Source organism: Tamandua tetradactyla, chromosome 9 (assembly GCF_023851605.1).
Source record: "Tamandua tetradactyla isolate mTamTet1 chromosome 9, mTamTet1.pri, whole genome shotgun sequence".
NCBI classification, from domain to species: Eukaryota; Metazoa; Chordata; class Mammalia; order Pilosa; family Myrmecophagidae; genus Tamandua; species Tamandua tetradactyla.
In genome coordinates this window covers 63,301,358-63,320,026 of record NC_135335.1, presented here as the reverse complement: position 1 = coordinate 63,320,026, position 18,669 = coordinate 63,301,358, and the positions used below count along the sequence as shown (strand labels likewise).

At 39.3% G+C, this 18,669-nt stretch overlaps 1 protein-coding gene across 3 annotated transcripts in view; it reads right to left on the bottom strand.

Moving 5' to 3' along the window:
• TRIO (trio Rho guanine nucleotide exchange factor) overlaps positions 1 to 18,669 on the bottom strand; it is a 466,986-nt gene that overhangs the window by 224,212 nt on the left and 224,105 nt on the right. For all 3 annotated transcript variants that reach the window (XM_077116861.1, XM_077116863.1, XM_077116862.1), the window contains exon 8: positions 7,556 to 7,687. In XM_077116861.1, coding sequence (XP_076972976.1) covers positions 7,556 to 7,687 — 132 coding nt within the window. The remainder of the gene's footprint in view (positions 1 to 7,555; positions 7,688 to 18,669) is intronic.

The window sequence follows — 18,669 nt, the reverse complement described above, 5'->3', positions numbered from 1 at the left end:
TCTCCAATAAAGTTTTCAGAAATAATTCTACTCTATTTCTACACAGCTTTCATAGATTCGTCAACTTTTAAAGTATTTATTTAAGGACAGAAAGGATATCATATATATTTAAGTAACTTTTACCAAAATGTCTTTGTCTTTATAAGTACAAGAAAATCATGTGAAAAAGAAAAAGATATGCTAGACTTGAAATGGTACAAAATAATTCAAAGAAGATAATGAAAATTACATACTAGACAAATAATTGATACATTATTTAAGTACTCGAACAATTACTGTAAGTTTATAGTATGTGATGTATTTCTGGATTTCTCTAGCTACGGTACTGGGTGAATGAATTTACTTACACTGTATGTTTTGTTTCAAAATGTGTTTCTAGTTTCCATGTACTCAAATACTGTTTCACAAAAGGAAAACAGGTGTAAAAGGAAAATCAACTTTTACTATCAAAAAAAGAAACACTTATCTCTTATAGTTTTCAACAGATCAAATCAGCTAATTTTTTCAGGTTCTGCCCGTTATTTGCTGTTGTTAATTACAGAACCGGGAAATGAAGGGCAATGGAGGCTACAATTTACATTAACATTTTATAATTGTATGACCTAATCAGATATACCACACCTAAACGAGTTAAGGAAAATGCAAAGACTAAAGAAAAAAAAAAAGAAAGTTATTAAAGATAAATTTAAAATTACCACATCAAGAGCATGTTTGTGCCTCACTTTTAGGAGGAAACTTAAAACTGTTTAAACTCTAGAACAATGGTTTGGTTCTTAAAAATCTACTTTTAATTAAAACTGTGCATAGGATTTGTAACTTGGATTTCTACAGACCTCAAGTTCCATAGAGACTTGCCTACCCTTACTTCTGGTACATGGATATCTACATTTCCCATTAAATAGGGTTACAACAATAAAGTCTCTAGGAAGAATATTCTTCACCTGTACAAATCAAAATGCTGTTGTCCCGAGTGTATTGTTTAAATCTGCAAAAGCACCAACCACCCAATGTGATCTACAGATATGCCAAAGAGTCAAGTGTGATGCTTTAGTGCCAGGGAATGATATTCTCAAGATAAAACAAACACAGGCAAAACCCATAAAATGCATAATGGCATGGGTAGAAATGGCTACACTTAGCCTGTCATAAAAGAATGGTGACCCTTCTTCAAAACCTTTAGGAAATGAGCTGTACTACTTGTACCACCCAAGAACAATCTTACATATTTTGATTCTTTGCAGAGGTTGGCTTACTGTGACCTGCTGGGCCTGGGAACGGTTTCACAGCTACCACCATCCCTGCCAACTCTTGCTGAAATTAGTCCCGGATCAAGGTTCTCAATAAGCAGAAACGAGTATAGAAGAAAGGTCAGCACATGATGGCACAGCTCATTGTTAGAATGGACCCCCTGTAAGATCTCAATTTTTTTTTTCAGTTATTCAGTTTCTTACTCAAAACCAGATCACTCTAACCTAATTAGTTTGCCTCTGAAATCCTTACCTGGGATTATCAGAAACAAAAACCCAAAATAAGACCAAAAATAGTAAGCAGCTGGAGAACCCCAGTTGGTGCGAATCAGGTATGTGTGCAGAACACGTGGTCCTACAGCGATTGCACTTGGACATTCCTCCTCTATAGTTCAAGCCCTTGGAAGGCCTCAACTAGAGGTTGGGGCAAGAGGAAAATGACCTCTGTGGGGTTCACTGGCTCTGCCACTGGGCCACAGGCCAAGCATGGCCCTCTGCGGAGACCCAACCACGTGTCACTGCACTACCTTACTAAGTCACCCTCAGAGCACAGTGCTTACACCCACTCCACTGCTGGAGCAGGTGAGTTTCTTTGCAATGGAGGTAACTCACCTGGCTATGTGTTTTTCCCTCATGTTATCTGTTATTCCCTCAAGTAGTATCGTGCTATTGTGCACTGATACAGGTCCTTAAAAAGGGAGCTCGACAGGCTCTGCAGGCAGCAAGTCAGACATTTCCACATGTTTTCTGTTGAGGCTTCAATAAGTCAGCACATTTCTAAAACTGAGAAACTGGTGCAGAAAGCAAGCCCTGAAGTCACAGTGAAACAGCATGTGCCAAATCTGAAGAGTGTTTGCCTTTCTCCTGCTCCAAGAATCACAGCCAAGGCTGCTGCAAGTCCGGGACACTGACCTAGAGTTTCACCTCATAGTCCAAATGCCTGGGATTCAGGCTTATGAGACAGCATGGGCATACTGAATAAAATTCACTTTGATAAATTTTGTTTGGCGAGAGGTATGTTTTCGTACAGGAGTTTGCTTGCTTAAAATAAAAATGTTAAAAGTGGCTATTCTATATGCTGTTTCTAAAACTAGAGTTTATCCTGGACTTTATACTGCTTCCCTCTCCTGTTATCAGCTACACCAGAAAATATCAGCCTCAAACCTGCCAAGCTGAAGCAAGAAAACATTTAAGAGGCACATGTATGCTTCTGCTGCTAAAGCACAAACAGGAACAGTATGGGACAGGTCTAATTAAAACAGAATAAAGCAGGTGTTAGTGTTAAAAAAAAATGTTGGAAATGCTTCCCACAGCAAAGTTATGTTATCAGAGACTAGAAACTAAAGACACTGTTTTGGAAAAAAAACTCTAAAACGGAGGGAGGGAGGGAAACAGGGAGGAGGGAGGAGGAGGGAAGGAAGGAGGGAGGGAGGGAGGGAGGGAAGGAGAGAGGGAGGAGGAGGAAGGAAAAGGGAGGAAGAGGGAGGGAGGAGGAGGGACAGAAGGAAGAGAAGAAGGAAAGAGAGAACAAAGGAGGAGAGGAAAGAGGCAGGGCAAAGAAGGGAGAGGAAAAGAAAAAGAAAAAGCAAGCCTTAACTGACTTTGCCTCTAGCTGAGAGTGCATAGTCAGGGGCTCAATCATCATTCCTGGAAGGAATGCCTCCTCTACAGACTTAGAACTCTTTAGAACAAGGTAAGGAAGTGTTTTTCAGTGTGCAGTCTATAAATCTCCAGTATCAGAATGCTGGATCACTAGGAAATCTATTAAAAATGGGAGACCCACACTCTCTGGGGATGGTGTATGGGAATCTGTATTTTTAGCCAGCATACTCTAATTTAAAGACCACAGATATAGGAAAAATCACTTATAAAAGCACATTCAAATTGCTCATTTGAACACCTGAAACACAGGGCACCCAGAGCTAAGAATGAGGGCTTTTAATCCTGTATATAGCTTAATGTAATGCCTGGATACATCCCAGAATATAGTAAGCAGATAATTAAAAAGTATAAGTCCCTTAAGGGACAGGAGAAAAAATATGGAACTATTAAACTTTACCATCATGGAATCCTCTTGATACTGTTTCAAATATTAAGGACACACAAATCAATACGCCAACCCCTTGGTCTTGAGGCTTACTTTTGAGAAGCTTAAGTAGGTAGCTGAGAAGCTTAGCCTACCTATACGTATGTCTAAGAGTTACTTATGGAGGATGTCTGTTGTTGCTCAGATGTGGCATCACTCTCTCTAAGCCCAATTCTGTACGTGAAATCATTGCCCTCCCCTCTACATGGGACATGACATTCAAGGGTGAAAGTCTCCCTGGCAGCATGGGAGATGACTCCTAGGGATGAGTTCAGCATTGGCCCTGTGGGATCAGCAATTCCATACTGACCCCAAAAGAGGGAATAGAAGTGTAACTAATAAAGTATCAGTGGCTGAAAGAGTTTAAATAGAGTTGAGAGGCCACTCTGGAGGTCACTCTTATGCAAGCTTCAGTTAGACATTGCTACCTATCATAATTTGTCAATCCCAACCAAAACCATTTCAGCCAATCCTAAAGAACACCTAGGGCAATGTATAAGATTTTACAAAAGTTCCGTGCACTAGGGTAACTTTTCAGAAGCCTACATCTGTCAAACGGGTCCCTGAAGTTCTGAAACCTGGAGGGCCCAGCCTCTCCAGAACATCAGCTAGTTCCATCTCCCTGTCCTATATTACTGACAGCCCCTTCTAACATGAAAAATAATGGCCATAGCCCAAATACCCCTCTCTATGGGACAGAGAGATCAAAGGTGATAGCGGAGTTAAACAGAGAAGGTAGGATTTAACAAACGAATATGATTGCTGAATCATTAAACTGATATTTCTTTTAGTCTCCAGTACCTTAGAGCTGCTAGAAGTAAAGACTTAAAATTGTGGAATTGTAACTCGTACCAAACTCTGAAATCTGTTCTACAACTAACTGTTGTGCTGCACTTTGAAATTTATTGTTTTAAATTTTATTTTTTTCACAAGAAAAGAAAAAAATGTTGATTGCGATGATAAAAAAACATTGATTCCCTCTTGCCTCCTATATTTTGGAGCATTTAGAAGGAAGGAAAATTCTGAGAGGATGGTATGGGAGCCCATGATAAACTCTGGGATCTTTCCTGTAACTACTTGTTGAAGAGTACTTTTGAAAACTATTGCTTTTTCTTTCTTTGTTTTGTATATATGTTATATTATTTAATTTAAAAACAAACAAACAAACAAATTCATTCCTTACCTTCACATTTTCCCTACCCTCCTGGCATGGAAAAAATGTGCTCAGAATCCAAGGAAGCAAGGCAGTGATGGGGTAAAAGTGGCACAAGGAGGTATAGTGTGTCAGGCTGTTCACAGAAGTGGGGCCATAAAAAGTGGGATACAGAGAAGCCAGTTAGAAGGGTTGGGAGAGCAATTACATTGAGCAAACAGGCAAAGACCGTAACCCAAGTCCTGCCAATCTTCTCATGAACGAGGCTCCTGGGCTTGGCAAGGGCAGGCAGGTTGTTGAACATAAGCCTACTATGACAATCAAAAGAGCTCCACCAAAACTACTATGACACACAGATGAGTGATGTAAAGGGCATTCCACTTTCTACACTGTAAACCAAAAACGAGATAAGGCATAGAGATGAAACACAAGGAAAAAGAACTCATATACTCCTCATAAATCAATGTGATAAAAAACTAGAAATCTGTTCAATTTTCAGTTTCACTCTAAAAAGGCTATCACTTATTTAAACAGCTTTTAAATAAACTAGATAACTAAATTACCAAATAAACAATAGATGGAAAAATTAAGAAATATAAAAAAGAACTGACTAGTTTTTAATTCCACGGAAACAAGATACTGTGTTAGGAGAAAAAGGATCTTCTTAGGAAAGAAGGTTAGAGATGCAAATAGGCAGAATAGGCAGACATCACCTTTCATGAGCACACCCTGATGCAAATGTAGCAGGGCACATAGCATGTTCATTTAAGTGACCCCGTGGAAGTAAGGGGTCAAGACACCTGGACCCAAGGTTGTGTGAGTGACAGCTGTTGGGGGATGCATGACAGGAAGTGCCAGGTTGAAGACTAAACAGCCAAATTCTTTCCTACAACATGGAGAAGAGATGTGAACGTGGTTCAAATCAGGGAAGTTGCAGAAATAAACCAGCTGATATTTATTGAAACTCTACCTGCCTGCCCTGTGCTAGGTACCTTCAAACATTTTCTTATTGAAGCTTCAAAATGTTTTATATTAATCTATAGTATTATAAATGCTTCCTCTTAATAGAGAAATCTTGCAGAAATATGAACACACCCAGCATTCCCTCCTTCCCTGACCCATCTCCTGGCATTTAACCTCTATCACAAAGGCAGATGGGTGGCAAGGACCAGTGAACAGGGTGCAGGTGACCAACACATCATCATCACGGTAGTTAGCATATGCCAGGCAGCTTGTGCTGAAACGGAGGCAGACTGGGGGGCGGGGCGGGGGGCAAATGGTGTGGCTGCCAGAGCCAGACTGCCTAGGCTCATATCTCATTCCACCTCCTACCTGCTGTTGACCTTGCACTAGTCACTTAATTTCCATGCCTCAGTTTCCTCATTTGAAACAAGAGAGACAATAACAGTACATGCTTCAGAGATGATGCAAGCATTACGTAGACTACTGTACAGAGTTCTTAGCCCTGGCAATAAAACAGGGAGAGACAATAATTTATCCTAAAATAATAAAGAAAATGCTATAAATATTTAGGTTTCTAAAATGGATACTGTGATGGTCTCCAGCTGTATATAACCCAGAGGGATCATGTTCAGAAAAAGATTAGCTGATCTATTCCTGTGGGTGTAAAACTTTTCGTGGGTGTGGACCCATTTAAGTATAATCTTTTGGTGGGAAGGATCTTAACTTAAATTGAGTTGTGACCTACCCCATTCAAGATTGGTCTTAATCATCTTAATGAAGTCCTTTTTTAGAGGATAAAGGACAAGGAGGTGCAAGTATAGTTCAATGGTAGAATTCACGCCTGCCACAGGGGAGACCAGGGTTCAATTCCCAGCCCATGCACTTACCAAAAAAATCAACAAATTGAGCTGCAATAATGGGATAGCCACATGAAAAAAGAATGACATGTGACTCCCACCACACAGCATACCAAAAAAAAAAAAAAAGATAAAGGACAGAAAAGAGCCCCAGAGAAGCTCAGAGAGAAAACAGCCACAGAAGCTGGGACAAAAGGACTCACACAGAAGCTCAGAAAGCCACAGAGAGCCAGAAGCTAAAAGCAAGGGAACGCAGGAGAGAAGGACCAGCAGACACCATCCTATGCCTAACCATGTGACAGAGGAGTCCAGATATCATCTGATGATGTCTTCATCTGGACATTCTCATGGCCTCAGAATTATGAACTTGTAAGTTAATAAATCTCCATTGCAAAAGTCAACCTCTTTCCGGTTTATTGCATTTCGTCAGCTTTAACAAACTAAAATAGACACTGAGTACTTTTTTATACCTGAGAAAAATATGTGTGATTTGTGAAGAGGTCATCTCAGAACATGCATCTTAATTCCCTTTCTTTCTAAAGTTTCATTTAGGAAAATGAAGGACACAAAATACATATTTTGCCCAATAAGACAAGAAGATTAAACTTTAGGAGTTCATTTTAGCAGATATAAAATACAAGCATTCTGAAAGAAATACACAAATGTCAGCGAGCCATGAAGCGTCTGCTGACTCCCCACTGTTGTACTTCCCTGTCCCATCCCCATCCCTGCCCTCCTGGCACACCAGTTCAAAAGTTACAATTCAACTGCAATTTAAAATTGAGTAGACTGAAATACTAGTGAACAATGAAAGGGAGTGGTAAGAGGTATAGGAAAAAAATAGGGAGAGCAAAGTTTAAAATCTATTGAGTAGATGGAAATACTAGGGAGGAAGGGAGGGAGGGGTAAGGGGTATGGTATGTGTGAGTTTTTTCTTTTTTCTCTTTATTTCTTTTTCTGGAGTGATGCTAATGTTCAAACAAATGATCATGGTGATGAATATACTACTATGTGATGATATTATAAGATGTGATGATATTATAAGATATTGATGGTACACCATACACAGAATGTTTGTATGTTAAGAATGTTCATGTTTGTATGTGGTTTTGGTTTGATAATACAAAATAAAAAAACAAAACAAAAAAACACAGCAATTTAACTGGCCTAGCCAAAACTTTGATGTATCCAACCTTCGGGGATGACACACAAACCCTGCGTTGTGATGCAAGTACAACTGGCCACTCACCTCAGAATAAGCAAGGGTAATGTGTTCGTATATGCCCTGGTGGTGATGAATAGCGTCCTCTAAATCCTGAAGCTCTGAAGGAAGGTCCACCTCACCACAGGCTTTACACCACGAATCTACGTTGCTCATATACTTGGATGTTAAAAAAAAAAAAAAAGATTACTTATATCAATGGCAATTTCTATTGAAAAGTGGCTACTTTTTAACATGATTCTGTAAACCAGGGTAATTCAGAGAGATGAATCTCCATCTGAAACAGTATTAATGCATTTCCAGTCTCTGGTAGATGAGTTCTCATATTCTTGGAAGGAACAGTGGATTCCCATATTCCACTCCCAGAGTATGCCCAGAAACCTGTCTCTTAAATGAGCCCCAATGCCTCCTGTGTGGGGACCACACCCTTGGGAACACTGCCATGCATTCTCTGTTTGGGACATCCCAGCCCTGCTCCTCTACACATCTGGGTCCAAGGTGTTCAGGGTGTCTCTACCAGCCCCCCATTCTGACAACGAAGGGCCATCAGGTGCTGCCCACAGCCTCAGCTATGGCTGAATGGCAGGACACCCACCCCTCACCCCCACACTGAGGAGCTGCTTTTAGCCTTACTTCTTTTCTCTTACATTAAAATGCTAATTGAGAAGCCCGAAGAGTTTGAAATCATTTACCTAAACTAACAAGAACAGCCAGCCCATTTTTCTACCATCCTAAAAGCAAATAAGCATAAGAATGAAAGGAGACCGAGAAAAGGAGGACTAACTTCTCAGCTGTAGCCCCAATCCAAGCAATTTCACAGCAGTGGAATTGTTCAAGTCTCCCAATTTGTATGAAAAGGAGAAGCTTCTGAACCATCAGCATTCAAGAGTTTAGGGCCTCTCCTGGCTGTCTTTCTCAGCCACCAGCTATTCCAATCTCTCCTTGGTCTTTTCCACTACCACTCCCACATACCCCAGGATTCATCAATAGCTGATAAATCACTGCCAAATTGCCTGTGGAGATGCTATCAGAATCCATCACAGTTAAGTGTCAAAGGCAGGCAGCAGAAGGCCCAATTAAAGAAGCTAATTCAATTAAGCCAAAAAGACAAACACATTTCCCTGGGTTTTAATCTCTTTTACTCCACTTCCTGGCACTTCTTTATATTGACCAGAGGAAGCAAAGAGACTTATTAAAAATAGGATAACTGACCTGCCAGCCAGGAAATTTACTATAATTATCTTAAAATACAATGAGATTCAGATAGTTTGCATGGTCTTGTAACCGAGAAATTAGGATTTAAGGGATGATTTTGATGACTGAATCATATTTCTTATTACTTTCTGGGATACTGGAGTAGACAGGGGAGAATCTGAAATCCCTAAACTGTAATTCAGCTGCTCTGATATCTGAAATGAGTGTAAAACCCCTTATCTCTGTGCCTTTGTGACTGTAAGAACTTTTATGCCCTTTATCTGGTCATTTTCTTGTAGGGCAAAGGCTCTAATGCTAATGAAGTCAGCCATTAACTATTATCAGCCCCAGATATTTGCAAATTGTATCAGCTAGATTCTGCTATTCTAGCTCTGCCTCCCCTCCTTTCAGAATATGTTCTCCTATTAAAATAATGATAGAACTTTTCTGCTTTGAACTTGCTATTCGAAATTACCTCATCTCCCCTTGCTAAAATTGTTAAAAATCCTGAACCCCTTAAACTCAGGGAGACAGATTTTGGGCCACCAGACCACCTGCTCTCCTACTACACACCTAGTAATAAACTCTTTCTTTCAAACCCCAGTGTCTCAAGAATTGGTTATTGAGTGCATCGGACAAAAGAATTCATAGCCTTTGTACAGCAACAGTGTGTGAATGGATCTCAATAAAATTGCATTAAAGAAAAGAAATATTTATATACAATATGAATAATCTGCCCACTTACCTAGGAACTTAAAATAAACAAGTCATCCAAATAAAAATTATTTATGAAAGTTCCTTTATTATTGATGTATTGACTCCAAAAAAATATCTATGTGCCGGTTTGAATATATGTGCCCAGAAAAGCCATGTCCTTTAATCCTCATTCAATATTGCTGGTTGGAAGCATTTTGATTGCTCCCATGGAGATGGAACCCACCCAACTGTGGGTAGTAACTTTTGATCAGATAGCTTCCATGGAGTTGTGACTCCACTCATTAATCCTTTAAAAAGAGAAAACATTTTGGAGAGAGTCCTTTTCTAAAGCCACAAGAAGGCCACAGAAAGCCACAGCAGACCCGAGCACAGCCAAGAGACTGAGAGCCCATGCTGCCAGAGAGATCTGGAGAAGGAAAATGCCTCACAGGAAGCTTCATGAAATAAAAAGCTGGGAGAGAAAGCTGAAAGACTTCACCAGTGTCTGCCCTTCCAATGGAGAGAAAAACCCTGAACTTCACTGGCCTTTCTTGAGTGAAGGTAATCTCTTTCTGGTGGCTTAATTTGGAAATTTCTATAGACTTGCTTTAACTGGGACATTTTCATGGCCTTAGAACTGCAAACTTGAAACTTACTGAATGCCTTTTAAAAAGCCATTCTGGTACATTGCATTCCAGCAGCTAGCAAACTAGAACAACCTGCATGCAACCTTAGGCTTCAATATGGTTCATATCATCTTGTGTCATCTGACAGCATGTGGTTTCAATGGCTTCAAACATGAGTAAAAGTAAAGCGACCAAAGAGATTTTCCTTACCTTCATTTATGGGGTCTTACCATTATCATCACAGCAATGAAAACGATCGTAACATTATTTTACACCTTTCCCACGCCCACATACAGAACATATAAGAGGCAAGATGACAGCGTAGTAAGGAGTGAAATTTAGTTGTCCTCAAGGGCAGCTAATAAATAGCCAGGAACTGCATGGAACAACTGCTTGGCGGGGACATCAATGACTGGACACATAGCATATACCAATCTGGACTAGGTGGACCAGATGAGACCCCACACAGAACTGAAAGTCTCCCAAGCCACAGAGGCGTGTGCCCATCCCCCAAGGGCACAGTAGGCTGGTTCCTTTCCCGTCAGAAAGCAATCAGACCCTGCTAAGAAAAAGGGCTTAGCTCAACCAAGCTCCAACTACAGAATTAATTAACAAATTTGGACAGCTAAAAACAGACTCCTGAGCACAGATAAACCTGGAGTAAACACTAAAGAAACCAAGAGTTTTTGCCCTGGCAGAGAGGGGGGTGGGACTGAGCAAAAATTAAAAAAAAAACAAAACAGAGGCTTTTTGAGTTGAACAGGACAAAATACTGGAAAAGGGCTGGGCCCCAAGAAAAGAGGATACATATAGCCTGGGGACACACACAGCCAGTAGCAACTCCAGCTCTTGATTGGCAAACCCAGGGAACTGGAGTCCTGCTCTGAAAAGCTTTTTGTTTTGTTTTGACTTCTTAACAGCTCATTAGATGGAACTGCTAACACTCTCAGGCTTTAGGATTTCCCCAGGCAAGTGCAGAATGAAGGCATGTCTGAGAGACAAAGTAAACAGTCAGGTGAATGGGGTTAATACCCTAATGCATGTATCTTCCCCAAGAAAAAGGGGGTGGGGCCCAGCTCAAGTAGCTACCCTCCTTCAGGGAATTCAGGCTCCAGGGACCAGAAAACAAGCAACTCAAGCCTCTCCTCTACCTCAGCCTCTGTCTCAACCATGCTACTGGCAGGGAGAAGAGCCATATCACTCTACGCTGGTGGGAAGCTGTGGGCTGACAAGTGCCACATGCTGGGCAGGACAGGAAAAGCACAGAGTCTAGAGGCTTCATCAGAAAGTCTGACAATTTGCTGGGTCTCACCCTTGGGGAAACTTGATAAGGTTACACCCTCATCCAGAGACCTGGGCCTGTCTAGTTTGGGAAAATCTGACTGGGGTTGATCATATCCAAGGAGACCCTCCTCAAAAAATGGTTCCATATAGGCAAGGCAAGAAACAGTAAAATAAGAGCTGAAAAATTCTGATCAGCTAAACAGAACCTATGCTAGAGGTCTAGAATAAGTTGAATTGAATGCCAAAGAACAGAGAATAAAGCAAGCAACAAGAAAAACCCTAGGTAAAAATGTGAAACCAACTTCCAGAATAAACTAATTAAGGAAATCAAATGCCTAGACACCAGCAAAAAAAATAACTAATCATAGTAGGAAAATCGAAGATATGGCCCAAAGGAACAAACCAACATTTCAAATGAGATACAGGAATTGAAACAAATAATTAAGGATGTTCAACACGCACAATCACATCAAAACTCAAATCAACAAGCTGAGGGAAGATATGGCAAAAGAGATGAAGGATGTAAAGAAGACACTGGGTGACCATAAAGAAGAACTCGAAAGTTTGAAAAAGCAACTGGCAGAACTTATGGGAATGAAAGGCACAATAGAAGAGATGGAAGAAAAAACAAACAAACAATGGAGACCTACAATAGCAGATGTGAAGAAGCAGGAGAAAGGATTAGTGAAATAGAGGACAGTATGGAAAAATATGAACAGGGTCTCAGGAAACTGAATGAGAACATGAAGTGCATGAATATGCATTATTATGGGTGTCCCAGAAGGAGCACAGGAAGGAAAAGGGGCAGAAAGACTAATGGAGGAAATAATCATTGAAACTTTCCCATCTCTTATGAAAAATATAAAACTACAGATCCAAGAACTACAGATCCAAACAGAATAGATCCAAATAAACCTATTCCAAGATAATTACTAATCAGATTGTCAAATATCAAAGACAGATAATTCTGAAGGCAGCAAGACAAAAGCAATTCATCACATACAAGGGAAGCTCAATAAGACTGTGTGGATTTCTCAGCTGAAACTATGGAGGTGAGAAAGCAGCCATATGATACTATTTAAGATTCTGAAAGAGAAAAACTGCCAACCAAGAATTCTATACCCAGCAAAATTGTCCTTCAAAACCAAGGGGGAGTTTAAAATATTTTCAGACAAACAATCTGAAAGAGAGTTTGTGACTAAGAGGCAGGCTCTGTGAGAAATACTAAAGGGAGCACTATAGGCAGATAGGAAATAGGAGAGAGAGGTCTGGAGAACAGTGTAGAAAGGAAGACTATCAGCAAATGCAAAAAGTAAAAGAGAACATATAAAATATGTGACTACTTGAGCAAATTTCTAAGTATTTCTTGGTTGGGGTATCTTATAAATGTCAATTGGGTCAAGTTGGTTGATTCTAAGTATCCTTGATCTCTAGTCTCTTATTTCTGTTTTTGCATTTAATAACAATTATTAAAGTATTGTAAACTTTTTCAAATATGAATTGACAGAGATCAACCACCATCATTAATGAATGACCAGGTCAAGTTAGCAATTAATTGCTCTCAGACAATGATTGTAAAATGTCCAAAGCAGAGTTATGACACATTCTTCAGAAAAGGTTAAAGTGCTTCTGATACACAAAGTGAAAAAAAGATTTAACTCTATAAATTTCCAATTTAATGGGTGTCAGACTTAATACAGCATGGTACCAAAATGACTACTAAAGTATATTTGACTCCAGTTTTTGAAGTAAGCCATAAAGAAAACCAATTGAGAAGTTTTATATGCGTCTGAAACTAAAAGTAACTTCGACTTCAGGAAGTATCCTCAGAGGGTATTGATTATACTTAAAAAACGGTAGACAGTTTTTTTTCCCTAAATACATAGGGAACTATGGCTTCCAATGTAAGAAATCTTCCATTCTGCACATCTAAATTCACCGGGTCAGAGCCCAGTGATAGAATTGATCCTTGCTCTGATTGCAGAAGCAGGGACTTTTACACAATTACCATTTTTTCCTGTTTTCTATTTATGAGATGGCAACCCTAGCAACCAAAGTCAGGCAAACTCTACCCTGGAATGCTTTCTGAAAGGCTGAATACCCAAAGGGTCAGAAGCCAATGCCTCCCAAATAGCCACTGCCCTTCAGAGATCCAAGGAAGAGGACACTAATAGGTGTTCCAGAAAAAAAGTCCTGTGGCAAAGTTTGGTATCAAAAGCCAACAGGTCCCCACAACAGAGAACCTCCTAGAGCCTTTAACATGATAATGTAGACTGGAAATGTAGGGGGAGGGGTTGTCATGTCCCAAACTCATTTGACCACTCTATCATACCCTCCTCACACACACATATATAGACACCTGTCACCTACAGTCAATTGTATGAGAATTCCAAACAATTCTAACACTTTGGAATTGCAACACTGGGGGAAATTTACCTAGCACAGTGGTGAATAGGAAACTAGGACTACGGAAGGTGGTCACTGGCCTCCTCAGATGAGCCCACTTAATATCTGTTACTTTAAAGGCTCAGAAGATCGAAATATGCAAACACAAAGCATCTGGCGAGACTCTGAAGGAGGATTGAGTACTAAAAGAGAATTAAGTGTTACTCTAGGAACTCAAACCAAGAGTGTGTCTCAGAACTGGTGAGTCTGATGCTCAGCAGAAAGATGATTTTTTTAAGTGTTACTGAACATAAGAAGCAAAGAGTCCGGGTCAGTCAGTTTGCAAAACCAAGGAAGGTAGAGGAGAGAAGAATGACTACTATATACAGCTTTAATGTGAACTATTAAAATATTTAGAGGGATTTTTGTCTTGGGAAAATTTTAGTTAGAAATTTGAGACTGGATGAAAAAATACATATATATGGTGGTTTAAAGCTGTATATCCCCCCAGAAAACATGTTTTTAAATCTAATCAATTCTTGTGGTATGGACCCATTGTAAGTAGAACCTTTTAATGAGGCTAGTTCAGTAAAAGGGTGACCCACTTTATTCAGGAGGGGTCTTCAACATTTTTCTGGAATCCTTTATTAATGGAATGAATGCAGAGAAAGAGAGGGAGAAAAGACACAGAAGCAAGAAAGCTGAAAGCAATGGTACCCGGAAGAGAAGGTAGAGACCAGCAGACACTGCCATGTGGCAGAGGAGCCAAGGATTACCGGCCACTGTTCTTCAGGAAGAAAGCTTCGCCTTGGTGATACCTTATTTGGACATTTTCTCGGACTCAAAACTGTAAGCTAATAAATTCCCATTGCTCAAGCCAAATCATTTCATGGTATTTATTTTAAACAGCCTAAGAAACATAAACATATAAAATAGATACAAATTCAAATTTCAGAGTTCATTTCTTTCTTATTTCAAAGTACGTCTTTTTTTTGTTTTTATTTCTAGAAAATACTGCTCTAGTTTTCCTTTTTATTCCATTTTTTCCACTCCCCCAAATGAGTATTAACCAATGCATTCTCTTTCCTAGTTTCCTTAAGGAAAAAGCTCCCTTCTCATTGGGTACCCAAGGATGAGGCATTTCTACATTGTGAAGTCCAGCACTGATGTCTCCAATAGAGTAACTCAGAGAAGACACTTTCAATTTGAACGAAGATATGTCAAAAATCACTACAGTCCCTTAAATCTGTTTTCATAAATAACCTTTTCTTTTTGAATATGTGTATACTCCACTTCCTGTCACTCCTTTAAGAATCTTGCTTTTGTTTATCCACAAGTCAAAAATTAGGCAAGTGCTTTTAAATAGTTTTCATGAAAAAAATAAATACACAAAAGTGAAATCAGGGTAATCAGGGTATAATTGGTAGTTATATGTGTATTATTTGCTGTAGAAATACATAATGGTATACTGAAGGTTACTCTTACAATATCCTTCTGAGTTCCAATCCAGACTTATGATAAAATTATCCAGATGGTAACAATTATCTGTAGTGAAAAATGTAATTCCAAAAGTAAACGTTACTTGTAATGGTTAATTTCATTTAACAACTTCGCCGGATGATGGTGTCCAGTGTTTGGTCAAGCAAATACTGGTCTGATTGTTACTGTGAAGATATTTCATGGACTTTCATATCATTAGTAAATTCAATGCCTCTAAGGTGGATTACATCTATAATCAACTGAGGAGATTGCCATCAACAATGAGAGAAGTCTCATCCAATCAGCTGAAGGTTTTAAAATGAGAACTGATGATTTTAGCAGTCAGAAGAATTTCCATCTGTACTTCAGCCAGCAAGCTTCTTCCAGGGAATGCATCAAAGACCTTCATGGTGTTCCCAGCTTGCGGCCTGCTTTTTGGAATTTGCCCATCTCCACAGTCATGTGAGACAATTCTTATAAAAATCTCATAAAATTTACATACATCCATCAGTTCAGTTTCCATAGAAAACCCTAATTCACTACTCCTAAATTTTTTCGTGAAAGGTGGAATTCTATGAGAACATTAATGTACATGCACAGTATGTTTTGATGTCAGGACCTGAAAGATATAGCCAGAGACCTCAACAAAAGCCCTAGCTTTGGGAACATGGGCAAATCAATCCCCAGAGGAAAAACAAGGAGAATAAGCCACGGTTCTCTCTAATCCCTGGGGCGACAAAAGGCTAAAATGAGGTTCCATATTTAAGAGCTTTAATAAAAATAAAAGTACTAGTTGTATACAAATACTGGTGGTTGCTTTATTTTTGGCTTTTATCAAATTATAAAGGCCCCTAAAGTAATAGACAAAATGAGGTGATTGGATTTGTGGTTCATTCTGAAGGCAAACCTTTAGCAATGCTACCAGAATTTTCTGCAATAATGGAAATGTATATACTGTGCTAACACAGTAGCCACCAGCCACACAAATGACTGAGTATCGGAAATGTAGACAGTGTGACTAAGGACTTGAATTTTAACTTAATTTTATTTAAAAAATCACTTCATTAATAAATTTCATTTAAGTAATTTTACTATGTGGCTCCTAGCTACCAGTATCAGCATAGATCTAGATGGTCTTTTTTAACAGTGAAAAGTGGACATTTTAAAGTGTAGTAAAATCAAGTCATCTTAATTCTTCACTTTATAAAAATGTAATTCCAATAGTATTTTCAAGTGGAGGCTTCCTAATATGAATGGACTGTCCAGTGGATTTACCAAATGATCAGAAAGTGGACTTTAATTTCCTAAACAACGTCTACAAGTAAAATCACTAACACTGGGCTTATGCCTCCATACTTAGAGACTGAAATTCTTATTCCATACCTTCACTGGGGTGAGAATATGAAAAATAATGACTGAGACATCTCTGGAAGGCATAAAATTTATGAACCACCATTCACAGCTAATTTTAACCTCAAGATCTTTGTCTGTAGAATCAAAAGCACATACCAACCCAAGAATCTCACAGAGAGACAGTCACATGGCTAAACAACTCTATGAATTCTTCTCCTAACCTGGGAATTATAATTCACAAAATAAATGAAGGCCATTAACCATAGCAGGTAACATATTTGGGCCCTGTCCCCTTAATCAAATCTAATTTCTTAAGGAAAACTCTGAATATTTGTGCTGGTTTGAAAAGAAGTATGCCCCCTAAGAAAAGCCATGTTTCAATATAAATCCCATTTTATAAAGGTAGAATAATCCCTATTCAATATTGTATGTTTGAAACTGTAATCAGATCATCTCCCTGGATGACGTGATTTAGTCAAAAATGGTTGTTAAACTGGATTAGGGGACAACATGTCTCTACCCATTTGGGTGGGTCTTGATTGGTTTACTGGAGTCCTATAAAAGAGGAAATATTTTGGAGATTGAGAGATTCAGAGAGAGCAGAGAATGCTGCAGCACCACGAAGCAGAGAGTCCACCAGCCAGAGACCTTTGGAGATGAAGAAGGAAAACGCCTCCCAGGGAGCTTCATGAAACCGGAAGCCAGGAGAGAAAGCAAGCTAGCAGATGACGCCGTATTCTCCATGTGCCCTTCCAGCCGAGAGAGAAGCCCTGACTGTGTTCACCATGTGCCTTCTCACTTGAGAGAGAAACCCTGAACTTCATTGGCCTTCTTGAACCAAGGTATCTTTCCCCGGATGCCTTAAATTGGACATTTCTATAGACTTGTTTTGATTGGGACATTTTCTCGGCCTTAGAACTGTAAACTAGCAACTCATTAAATTCCCCTTTTTAAAAGCCATTCCATTTCTGGTATATTGCACTCCAGCAGCTAGCAAACTAGAACAACATGGCTTAAAGGAACGGCTATGTAGAAACTTTTAATTGACACCCATTTCTGACTCTTTCCCTACTGAGCTTATGAAAACACCTTACATACAGATAAAAGGCAAAGCATTAAAATGATTTCCTTCTTGGAAAGGAAGACAAACTACTTTAGTGGATGTGATCCTCTTCCATGCGTCAGAATTTCACAGAACTATTTTGTTAAAAAGGGGGAGAGGATTCACAGGTCACTTTTCCCTTGAGAATAAGGAGCTTCTTTTTGAAGACATGTTAATGACCCATCTGTAAATTTCAGTCACTTGCTTCAAACAAAATCTTCTTCATTAGGTTATTCTGTCCGTAAGTTCCTATTTGGTTCCTTCTCTGGCCACTTGCCATCCACTGAGATCTCAAGCATTGTTATAGTTTGGTCAGGACCCCATGAAATTTTATTCAAGAATCCATTCATATAGCTTAGTTTCCTTCAAAGCTGAAAATTACAGCCATTCTTTTTTTTTTACAGCCATTCATTTTATTCAAATAAAAACATCCCAGGTTTTTCCACTCTGCTGCATGATTAAAATGTTGGAAGAAAAATGCCCCATGGCATCTACATTTCTATATTATTTTCAGGCAGGCCAAGGAGGCAATTATCTCCCGAGTTTATTTACAATTCTGAATTCAATCAGGATCATGAAAGAGATTCCCCCACACTTCAGACTGTCACTCACTCAGTCTGTCACATTAATCACACTACTTTATTGTACTTTTCTAGGCACCTACTACTAATTTCCACACATCTGGTTCCCTGGGGTTGCTGCATTCTATACTCCATCACCTTTAAAGGTGGTCCATATACTGGACCCTCCATTTCTCTTTTCCCATCAAAAAACAAGGCACCATGAAACTTTGTACAATGATCAGCATCAGAAGCGGCCACAGAGTCATGCAGCCGCTGCTGTTTTATGCTGAAGAAGGTTCTTGGTACTTTAAAACATTGCTTGTGAGCGTGTGCCTTCATCGTAAAATTGTTTAAATGCACAAGATTACTAAGCATAAAAACTATTAGTATCGAAATCTGAAAGCCCTTACTCACGTCTTCTACATGAAGTTGCAATTAAGATGCTCTTCTCCATATATT